General features: G+C 41.2%; 1 protein-coding gene across 1 annotated transcript in view; it reads left to right on the top strand.

Annotated features, from left to right (window-relative positions):
* The first annotated feature begins 1110 nt into the window (after positions 1–1110).
* ush2a (Usher syndrome 2A (autosomal recessive, mild)) overlaps positions 1111–12385 on the top strand; it is a 239018-nt gene continuing 227743 nt past the window's right edge. The window contains 4 exon segments of the mRNA XM_038701698.1: positions 1111–2113; positions 2640–3337; positions 3947–4161; positions 4430–4648. Coding sequence (XP_038557626.1) covers positions 2801–3337; positions 3947–4161; positions 4430–4648 — 971 coding nt within the window. The 5' untranslated portion in view covers positions 1111–2113; positions 2640–2800.

Here is a 12385-nt window from a genome sequence, read left to right as displayed (position 1 = left end):
AAATATAAGGGGGGTCTTTTTTGGTAGAAATGTTTACACAAATTACAAATGCAGAGCACTTAATCACACAGTGGAAGTCTAAACTGTATACTCAAGCTATGCTTCTGCTGTGTGTGTTTTGAGGGGATTGTTTATGTTTTGCTCGTGGATGTTCAGCTTTATTAAACTAGGGGATTTATGCATGTACATGGCTACGGTTCTCAGATAAAACATTTTAAAATTTGTACAACATTTGTCAAAAATTTGTTGATTTATAGACTATGTGGATATACATAATATGATACGATTTGATGGTGACAATTTTCTCTTGTTGTTATATGTGTGTATATATGTATATATCTTTTGTATCTGGGGCTTTATCACGGATACTGTAATTAGTAATTCATGGTTGTTGTTTGTTACCAAGGCTCAATTTATAGCACACATAGCAGTGCATCCCTAGTGATTGCCATTAACTTGCTGACAGGGAAAGACACCTTGTCAGCTCATTTGCTTTCCCTTCTGGCATTCCTGCAAATTAAAGGGCCTCCTTTTAAATATTCTTTAAAATGAGCCTTTCAGCTCCGTATCTCCATGTTAAATCAGTTTTTATTCTGCTAAGTGAATATGTACAGGCCCTATCAGTACATACTGAGCTTGGAATGACTTCAAATGATTTCATATCTTCTGCCCCTTTCTCCTTTTGAAAATTGATATTTTGTTGACTCTCTAATTTCATAGAAGCATCTCTAATTCAAATTGTAAATGTTTTATTGGTCAGGCTTTTGATTAATACATCTTGCTATACTTGTTTTTTGAAGCATTATATGCGGGTAATTTTGTCTGTTGTTGCCTTGTTTTGTTTCAAATATTTTTATTGTGAACCACATGAGATTCGACATTACAGAGTTTCTGTAATGGATATCTAGCCTCTTTTCAGTTAAGTTAACAGTCAAAAATTACAATACAGGGAAATAAAAGGGCAAAGCAAATGAGCCATCATATATTTAATACACCAACAACCACGTACACACCATGGAGTTCACAATTTAGGTAGTAGGCTATAACTAGTCTTATTTCCCCGCCCCTCCAAAAACAAAACAAACCAAAATAAGAAGATCAATTTTATCAATTTATTTAGGACAGGAGATAATGCTGCGCATTCTGTAGGTTCTTAGAATTTTCTGAAACCCCAAATATCGAATTTTAGTTTGATTACTTTGATTTGTTCTGATGAACTGGGGTTATTAAATGTAACGTTATGCTACAGGATGCCTTTACAGCATTTGGCTACTTAATCAATGTAAGCCTATACAGCAGTCTAGTTTGTAAGATTTACGAATGAATGATCCCAATCTATACATCTCATCAATGCCACAATGCATTACACTCTTAAATGTTGATGCAGTATGTTTGTTTAAAAATAAATTTGACTGGTAGTCAGTCTAATGTTTTCCTACGCACACAGAGCAGATCTCGGTTGCCTAGCGACGGCAGTAGCGTTCCTCTTTTCAAGTGCCACTTGTCTGAAACCCAGACGCATCCCACTTAGGTGGGGAGTAAAGCATTACTACCAGGCAGGGGGTAATTAGGATGTTTAAATCGCATAGTAATGCCTTGTTGTCACTGACCATCTTAGATACAACATGGATATGTCGCGCGGTTTGTTCTCACGCCGCCCACGGGACTCACAAGTTTAGGTTACTTCTCAATAGTGTAACGTTGCATCATCGTTACTTTGTGCCCCACGTCCTGCCGCCTCGAGCGCTCCTGGCAGTGGCCAGATGGCGTCTCGCAGTAATCTCCTTAGCACCGCGTGCAACATGTTCTGAATGAGAGAGAAGACCGAGAGAAAAACTGAGGAGCTTTGTCAAGTTCAGTTGTACTGTCATTCAGTTTTTTTCTGTCGAAGCGTGGGCCAGAACGACGGACAAAATAATTCATGTCATGTTTGGAAAGGACTATTGTTTTTTCCTTCTGCTGGAGCTGTGTCTGCTGTCAATGACAGACAAGTGTGTGGAGAAATACAGGTAACTTGTTTTGCTCGACTCATGCCAGAGCAACAAGTTGAATGTATCTTGACGCTGCACTTGTGATGGGGATAGAGCTACGTGCTGAGAATCCGCAACAACAGGTAACCACAAGGAGCTACCTGATATTTTAGCATGTTACGATATCTGCATAGATTTACACATTTGTACCGCTTGTAACGTTAGTACCGTTATTAGATATACTGTGAGCTTTCCTATTTTCTAACACGCATCGCGAGTAAGAGGGTCCAAGTAATTCAACACTAGAGATGACTGCCCTGCTGGCCTTTTGTGTATGTCAAAATGTGAAATTGAAGCTGATAAGTATTGTAATGAAGAGAGCTTTGGCCTAAGCCTCAATTTCCAACACACTTATGTGAAAACCCCTTCAGTTGGAGAAAAACCTGGAGGAAAAGGGCATGTTTAATTCAATGGAAAATGAAGAAAAGGGGGAAAGCAATGTAGCAGTATCAGTTGAGCTGTGCCTCCATCAAGCTGTACATGATAGTGTAGGCTTTGGCTAGGGAATAGCCTGCATGGCATTTCACTCTCCTCAGATTTGTCTCATGTTGGATTTTGGTCTGACCACGTCTCCCTTTCCCTCTCCTCTTCTCTCTTTTCCCTCTCTAGATTGTGAAATCCTACCTATCATGTGAAGGCTTTGGTTGTGGTTTGTGTGTTGGTGTGGGTGTGTGTGCGAGGGACAGAGACAGTGTAACAGAGAGCTAAGCTTCGTAGCCTCACCTTAGGGGCACTGGCCTGTAAAAAAATGTCCCTGGAACCATAAAACCATGACAGTCATCACTTATTCAAGCGCTGCTGGAAGGTTTCTGAAAGAAATCCAGGTTCTCGAACATCCCTCTGCCTCCGAGGATGTGCCAGAACCCCAGTCCAAGATTCTAGAACCTCAGACCATGCTGAAGAATACGATTCTAGAATCTGGTGGGGTCAGAGGCCACAGGCGGACTGAGCAGAGAGACGACGACGACGACAGAGGAGCTAAGGGAGGGCAAGCGAAAGGGAAGAGACAAAAATGGGGGAGAGGAGTGAGCAGAGAGAGGATGACTAGAGGAAGGAGAGAGGAGCAGTGTAACTTAAGGAATAAATGCAACAGGGAAGTTTTAAAATACCTAAAAAGTACAGGGAGATGCGTGGAAGGAAAGGACGAGAGCAAGGCAGGTGTCTCTGGGATTGTGTCAGCTGCAGAAACAGAAGGTGAAATCAAGGAAAGGGAGACAAGGATGTGGAAAAGGATGAGGTGGCATGATATATTCCTCTGGTTAACTCTCCTCCTCTTCAGCCTCTGTCCAAAACCTGCTTCATCACAGGTAAGTGGCTTTCAAGAGCCAATTCTGATTTCAGATCCAAAGACTGTGGAATAGTAATTGTTTGCAGACAATGTTGTGTGTAAGAATTATTAAATGATTATTAAATAGGCCTTTTTCACAGCAGACAGCCTGACTAGGAAAAGCGCAGGTGTCACTAATAACATTAACGATGGCTGTGTTCTATTCAAGTGTACCAGTAAGTCATGACAGTGTGACTGATTAATTTTATAATCTACACCTTCGCTTTCCCTACTGTCACATGTCAACACGTCTTCCGTGCAAATGGCCTTTTGGAAACTATACAAATTAATTAATGTCCATGCAACAAATGTGTCCAAATATGTATCTCTCGTTTATCATTTATTTGTATTGAAACTAATATATTTTAAAATTAGTGTTTACACACAGTAGGTGCAAGGGTATAAGATATGTCCACAACATGGGTCTTATATCATAACCCTATTCTATAAAACATAGGCTGTTTCTTTTAATAGAACTTTGAATTAGATTCTCCAAATTGCTAAAATTACATTATAAGTCTTTATTGTATCCAAATGTCTCAGGTTGACAAAAAACCTTTAATACTTGTTAAACTGTCTTCATTCTTAGGGAAATTTCCCACGAATGGAGAACATTGCTGCCTTCAAACCTGTGTCCACCTCTCCGGCTCGTTCCACCTGTGGGGTTCCAGAGCGGAGCAGCTACTGCCAGTCACCGTCCTCCCAAACTGAGCTGATGGCATGTTACCAGGCCTTCTGTGTCCAGGAGTGTCCCTACAGGTCCTCCACACCTCCGTATGCCCCACTGCTACTGCCTGCACACAGGTAGGAAGATCAAATTCATAGTAATGTTATTATGGTATTTTAGAAGGCTATATCTTTTAACCTGACCTTTTGACTATTCAGTCCATGTAAAATTAAAAACTTAACTTAGCTAGTAAAATAAGTTTGGAGGCACCATAATACTTCTCTTATAATATAACTGGTTTTGAATTCTTACATATACTTTCAAGGGAGATAAAACACTTTTGAAGGTCCTTTTAAGAAAAAATATACATAATACAATATACATATTTAAACTTTATTCCACCAGGGGTACCTGTGTAACTGAAGACAGTAATGACACTCGTCCTGGGACTCAGGCAGAGACCAGCACTGCTACCAGTTCAGTGGGGGTTTCTGGTGGATCCAGTAGTGTGCTGTTTCGACCAGTCTGGGATGGATGTCTGGTTTCTCCTCCCTCACAGAAGCTAGGAGCGATGGGTTCCCTCACCCTGGCAGTGTGGATAAAACCAAGCTCTCCTGGAGAGATGTGAGTTTAATTTTGTAATTTCTAAGAAATGAGACAAATCTCGTCAGTTGCTTACCGGTTGGAGTTGGAGATCTAAGGCCTTTTAATCAGAGCAACTGAGTTGAAATTAAATCAATTACCACAGTGCATACAGTATACTCTGCATTACAAAATATATAGAAAGATAAATGATGGATGGATGTATAGGCTATACTTATCTATTTTTATCTGGAGAGTCCAGTAAACTTGATGAGTTGAAAAATCTGATTTTGACGGACTCAAACTTTCCTGGTTTTACTCATCAGAGCCTTATTATAATATAATAATATAATTCATTATAAACACTAGAAATGCTTAAATTGTGTAAAATTCTATATTTGTCAGGGATCAGTGATGCATAGATTATGGTCTCAGTGAAAAAAAGATGAGCTGGTTTGATAAAGAGAGGTTATCTCAGGGTACAGAGAGAATCTTAAAAAAATATACAGAACAAGTGACCCAGAAACAGTATGTTATTTTGTAAACCTTTTATTTAGTTTATGTGTTTATTACAAATTTCTCATTAATTTAAAGATGATGTTTATTTTTTGTCTATCTGACTCTCACAGTGACATTAAAAGAACTGGCTTCAGTTTGATGAGTGGTTTCCTATTTTGATCATCTCCTCTCCCTCTCTATAATGCTCCTTGTTTTTATCATAATAGTTCTTACTGTAGTTCCTTGTACTTCCTTGCTGGAAACACACTGCTGCCGTGATGTATAGTAACTAAAATGTCTGCTTTGATATGATATCTAATATGATGAAGTGGAAGCCCCTGATATTGATCTAAGAAGAAGGCTCAAGCAGGTCTGGTCAGGTCAGTATCACTATCAGGAAATGTTAGCCAACAACTGGCTCTCATGTCCTACTTAGACGTGTGTGTGAGAGAGGGGTGAAAGTGTTCTCGTATTTTTCAGGCAGGGCTGGGATGGTACAGAGTTACACACACTCAGATCAGCTTGCAATCTCACACACACATGCGCGCGTACACACACACACACACACACACACACACACAAAAGAGATAAGTTGGCTTTGCTTGGCAACCCTATCTCCTCCAGCATACAGCAAAACTTCAGTTAGATTGCTTGAACAACATGGAGTGCTTTGTCATGAAACAAAAAATAGGCACGCATTACGTCTTGGTTTAGGTTTGCTGGTTGAGTATTTGTTAGCTAGTAAAAGAGTACTCCAGTGATTTACCATGTCACTCCTATAATATTGTTGGATTCACATCAGACATTTTAAAGATAAAAACATGAGAATTGATGCAGCAGAACAAGAGATATCTTTCTTCTTGCTTGTCAAAACCTGGCGCCTACGTTATCCACAAAACAACTTAACCGCCGACAGTTTGGTCAGAGAGTAGATGTGTTGTTGATGTGCTAGTAGCTGCTAATGTAGCCTCAAGCAGAGATGAGATAAACTAAGACCTGTAAATTGATAATATCAGTGTAATTAATGTAGCAGTTGTTATAAATAACTACCATTTTGACAGATTACCTACTTAAATAGTAAAATTATTATTAGTAACATTTTATTAGACTGTCTTTTAATATGATCAGAAGTGGTTGGCTCCATGTGGTCAAACAAGAAAAGGCATAGCTCAGTGAGAAAATCATTTCATATTTGTGGATTAAACAAACATTTAAAAAAATAAGCTGTTAGTGTTTTGTTGGGCTTTCATGAGATAAAATCAGTCAACATTCACAATTTGCACAATGCGCTAAAAAGATAAACGTGACTGATAACTTTGCAGTGGTGACAGGTCTTCAGACCTGGTGACAGGTCTGAAGAAAGACCTAGCGCGCAACACTCGACAGGTTGCATGCGTATTCTAGTGACTCACTGGTTGTTCAGTTTAAATGTTGCTGTCAGTTAAGATGAACTCTGAGAAGGAGAATCCGACAGATCAAATCACTCCTTTAAATTTCATGCTGTGATTTTATTTGTGAAGTTGTCTGTCAGTGGATTCAGATGACAGGACAAGTCTTGTTGTCTTGGTCTGCCGAACATGACACCTGTATGGCTGAATGCATCTGAATGGAAGTAATATCTCTCTCCTTCTCTCTCTCTCTCTCTCTCTCTCTCCCCCTCCCTCTCTCCCTCTTTCTGTTGCTGTAGTTGGCTATCAGTCTTTTGTAGTCGAGACAATCGTGTCTGCCATCAAAGAAGCCAGATGAAAGGAGGTCTCTATCCTCACCTCTGTCCATCTCTCCTCACCCCTCTCTGTTTGTCTCTCCCTCTCTCTGTGATTTCATGTCCCGCCCCCCATCTGAACAATGAACAGGGCCAGCCACCTGTTCTTACAAACCGTAGTTTTTACTATACCATGGCTTCACTTCCAGAAACTGATTATGAAATGATGTTTGTATTGTTTGGGGATTTTTATTTTGAATAGGCTATTAGTCTAATAGAATACTTTAGGTTGGCACTGGACTTTGGAGAACACGTGGTAAAAGTACATGTCATAATTATCAAAGATAATGGAAAGCCTTATTTGTTGTTGTGGAAGTTTTGTGGGAAACGGTGATGATGGGTCAAATTTGCGGAAACGTTGCAGTGATTGGTCAAAATTGCAAGTTGTGCTGAATTCACAGGGATTTGTTGAATTGATGTTAATAATTGTGATTGTGACATCGCAAAATCCTGGAGTGACTGATTAATAATTCATCTAAGCACATGATTTTCAAGAAAAGATGCCAAATGTTTACTTCAGGTTCTCAAATGTGTATTTGCGACCTTGTATGCAGGATAAGTGGTTGACGATGGATGGATGGATGGACAAATGATTTATCTTAAAAAATGCAGATTAATCAATAATGGCATTATGGTTAGATGCCTAAATTAGGATATTCATGTATATCTAAAGCAGGGTTTTTCCTGCATAGAGAAATTTTGGGGCCCCCCAAAGAGGGTTTAGTGAGCACCAAAGGAAAATCACCAACGCCAAAATGATTCAAATTGAATGAATCAAATTTTCTCCGAATGTGTTTTAATCGCCATTTATCAAACAACTGTTGAGCAAGCAGAACAAAAACTTAAATATAAGGTCTTGTCTTCCAGCAGTCACCTCTTCTCTCATCCTCATTTTACACATGCAGCTGGTGCTTGATTTATAAACCAGCTGCTGCATTAGTTTGACAGCGCCTGAACGTTCCGCCACAAGCTCCGCAAGCTCGCGCTAATGGCAGAGATGACTTCCTGTTTTTTCTCACAGTATAAAAGCTGTTTGTGCTTGAAGTGTGCCGGTATTCACCGGTACTGTCGGTTTTACATTTTACTCTTTGGCGTACCGGCACCAGTACTCTTCTCAGTCCTCTCCCGATCAGGTTTTCTGGGCACTACGTGACACTCACCTGTTTCCGTTCTGCATGCCTGCTAATCTCTGCAGGGAGACTGGGATTGGGTAACTTTAATGCAGCAGTGTGCGTAAGTTGCTCGTCAGAATCACTTTTCATGAACCAATGAATCACAGCCTGGAGTAGTCGGGACAGTGCCTGGCTTGCTTTAATTGACAAAGTATAAGTGTAACTGCCCCTGGTGGGTAAAACAAGATGCAGAGAGTCTCGAATGATTCCTTTTACGGTTTCTTTCTTTCTTTCTTTTCCTCCTTGTCCAATACCGCAGTAAGCACCGTGAAAACTATAAAAATATACGTATATAAGTACTTTTATACACATATTACCTTAGCTAAAACCAAACATGCTACAACAATAAACCTAATTAAATACACAAATTAAACGAAATTTACTCTATACCAATACCTATATACTACACAATAACCTTTAAATCACACACTTAATTAATACATCCAAGCTAAATGGCTCCTTGTCAATTCATCGCTTAACAATAATAAACATGAACACTTCACTCCCGCAGCACCCGCACATATACAACTATACACACGTCGTTCCTCTTCCCAAGGGCGTTAAACTTTTGGACTGGCAGTTTCCTTTGTTAGTATCTTCCAGAAGTTGGCGTCTCTACCGTGTGCTTCGAGTGTGCTTGCTCTGCTTTCATTTGTGGTTTGCGGCCAACCGTAAACTGGTAAGTACAGGGTTTATCTACAGTTATGCAGGGGGTTAGTTTAGCCTAGTAGCAGAAACTATACTGCCCACTGGTGGATGCCACTGGTACCTGCGTGGAGTGATCTGCCCATGTTTACACCATAATCCTATAAAAAACGACTTTTACAAATACAAAAATATTTTCACAATCATTGAAATCGATACACTTTAAGTGACTCCAAACAGACAGTTACACTCCCACCAAATTCTGCTATAATATACAACTACTCTGACTCAATTATACAGAATTTCCTGTATCACATTTGACCGTCTTTAAACTAAAACACTTGAGTGTGTCTAATGTATGTGCTGTAGTGTGTGCATTGTACATAATATGGTTGTCTTATTTGCTCTCAAGAAGAAGAACCAGTTTCTGAACTGGACGCTCAATGACTGAAGGTTTATAGGGGTAATTCCTTTTCTTTACAGCTATCTGTTCTCCTATTTGAATCTTGATTCTGTGAACCAATCCATCGCCGTTCTGGATGGCTTCGACCACTTGTGCTAGTAACCACTGATTTCTTTGTCGTCTTTGACAATAACTATATCGTCCAACTTGAGGTTACGTTTGGGTACATGCCATTTCTGTCGAATAGAGAGGTTAAGAAGATACTCCCTTTTCCATCAACTCCAGAACTGCTTGACCAAGTACTGAACCCCCACCTCTTGGAAGCATAGAGATCCTCCTTCACATATGCTTGAGGGTCTTTGATTCCATCTACAGTGAGTGGGCGGCTGTTACCAATAGTCATTGCTTCATAGAACAACGTTCTAAGTGATGCATCGTCAAGTCTACCCGAGACACCTCCTGTATGACTTGCAGAGGGAGCATTGAAAACAAACTCACAGTGCTGGTCAATTTGGAAGGCTTCCAACAACGTGGTATGACACTGCTTAAGAGTGTCCCTCAGCTTGTTCCTAGCTCCCACAAAGTACCTTGGTCACAGTAGAGTTGCCGAACAGCTCCCCTGATGCTAATGAAGCACCTCAGGGCATAAATAAATGCATCCACTGATAGGTCTTCCAGCATTTCGATGTGAATAGCTCGAGAAGAAAGGCAGGTGAAAATCAGACCGTATCTTTAATACTCCTTGCGACCCTTTCTGATGAGGAAAGGGCCAAAGCAGTCCATGCCGCTGTACGTGAACGGAGCCGAAACTTCAAGACGTTCAGCAGGGAGTCCAGCCATTTGCAGCACTTCCGGAGGGCGTCGTAGTTTCCTAGACTGCAAACAACGGTTTATCAGCTTCGCCACTAGTTTGCTTCCACCGATGACCCAAAATCCATTTGCTCTCAGTTGCATTTGAGTCTGGCTTTGGCCTTGATGCTGAATCTTGGCATGACAATAAGCCAGTATCAGTGCGGTGATGTGGCTATCTTTTGGAAGGATTACTGCACTCCTTCACAGATTATAGGGTCCAGATGGTAGAGATGGTTTGAATTTGGGAGCTGTTTTCCCTTTTGGTGGGTCTCTAACTCCAGAGCAAAGGCCTGCTGTTGAACAAGCCTGATTATCACCTGAGCCGCTCTTTCCACTTTCCCACAAAAACTTGTGTCCGGTAAGCCAATCTGAGGAAGAGATGTGTGTTGTGGGGAGGCCTCTGGAGGCATGGTCCGCCGGGTTTTCCCGCTGTGTCAACATAATGCCACTGAATGGGGCGTTTTTTCTCTTATCCGTTGAACCCGGTTTGCCACAAAAACATGGAAACTTCTTGCCTTGTTGTTGATGTAACCCAAGACTACTTGGGAGCCTGTCCAGAATAACTCTTCGTCAATCTCCATGTCAAGTTCACACTTCAACATCCCACTTAATCTAGTAGCCACTACAGCAGCTGAGAGCTTCAGCCTTGGAATACTTGTCTCCTTGGTTGGGGCAACTCTTGCCTTTGCCATCACCAGACTGCAGTGAACCACATTTTTGTCATCCTTGTATCTGAGGTATGAACGTGCACCATACAGTATACAATGTTATGGACCCTCACGTTGAATGCAACCAGCAACCAGCAACCAATAATGAAAACCACAACTCAGTTATAAAATGCAACAAAGGCAACGTGTATTAACAAAAGTGTACCACAAAACAATAAACACAAATCAAATTTCCACTCAGGGTTCAGTTCATTTCAATTCAACAAAGCAGTTCAGTTCAATTCAAAAGCAGTTCAGTTCAAAAACGGTTCAGGTTAAGTCTTAAGAAGCAAGAAAAACTGCCCATGAAATAAGAAAGATTTCTCCGTTCCTCAAAAGAAATGTCAATCCAACATGGAAAAAAAAACACACACTGCTCAAAAAATAGAAGGCAGAGGGGTGGATGGCTGGTTGTTTAGAGGTTATTGCTGAGTTGCTGATGAAGAAGGTGCCGACGTACGGGAACGTTGCTGTAGGTAAACGCGGAAGGGATTAACGGCCTCACTATAACTGGGTCAACTATACTAACGTGTCGCTCCGACACTCTCTTGCTTCCCTCAGCTCTCCTCTTTGGTCAACTGCCCCTCGCTCCCAGACACACACCAAACATTTCAGCACTTCCTGAACTGGGCGGACTCTGGCGCTGAACGAATAAGAAACCTCCTACAAAGAGTATGCATGGCTACATGAATGGGCGGCGCTCATAGGTGGTGCAGCTGAAAGGTGCAGGTTGTCACAACATAACCTCTGAGCCTCCATGATCATTCTCTTGGCTTCTTCTACAGACTTGACACTAGTTAGTCCATTGTCGACATAGAAGTTTTTCTCCATAAAGACTAATGCCGCTGGATAGTCAGTTGCGTGTTGCTGTGCTAAATACTTCAGCCCAAAGTTGGCATACCCAGGAAAGGAGGCAGCTCTGAAGAGGTTTGCTCATCCTATATTCCTTTGGTTCCTTTTCCAACTCTCCGTGCTCCCACCATAAGTACTCAAATAGTTTCGGCATTCTGGGGCAACACTGAATTGATGGAACATTCTTTCGATGTCACAGATTATGGCCACGGCTTTGTTCCTGAAACGACATAGAACTCCTAGCAGGGAGTTAGTCAAGTCAGGTCCCGTCAGTAGAGTGTCATTCAGACAAACAGTCGAAAACAACTCTTAGATTGTCCGGATTCTTTGGATGGTAAATGTCATGATGGGGGAGGTACCAAACAGTTCCACCATTTAACTTTAAGCCTTCAAGACGAACAACAGTGAGCCTCCTGTTATTTGGTAGCGAAGGTTGGCTGCTGCTCTGGAAAGGAAGGGGCATCTCGACGTGTCCATCGTCGATCTGTCTGAGGTTACTGCTAAGGAACTGAATGAAATGGACATCATTTTGAGTCACATATTTATCCTTAGAGGTGCGTTTGTTTGCTTTCTGCTTTCAGGGCTGTCAAGACGTCAGTGACTGGGTGGGCACTTCTTTCACTGTGACTTCCAAACTTTGACTTCCTTGACGATCTAAATGAGGGTTTAACGAGACGATTATACTCCAACCGAGCTCAGTACGTTGAGCGAAGGGTTCATTCTCTCTGCCTATGACTAATTCACCTCTTTATGTTTCTCTGTCATGGTTCTATAAAGCCCCATGGGGCCACAACCAAGTTCAAACCATATAAAAACCACAGAAATATGTTGTCAATATTCCATTAGGCCACTCCGGCTGAATCCGTCCATTTTCACAATCTTTCCTGT

The sequence above is a fragment of the Micropterus salmoides genome, unplaced genomic scaffold (assembly GCF_014851395.1).
Source record: "Micropterus salmoides isolate LMB-PRFRI ecotype aquatic unplaced genomic scaffold, ASM1485139v1 Ms_hic_scaffold_6, whole genome shotgun sequence".
NCBI classification, from domain to species: Eukaryota; Metazoa; Chordata; class Actinopteri; order Centrarchiformes; family Centrarchidae; genus Micropterus; species Micropterus salmoides.
This window is presented reverse-complemented; position numbering and strand designations above follow the sequence as displayed.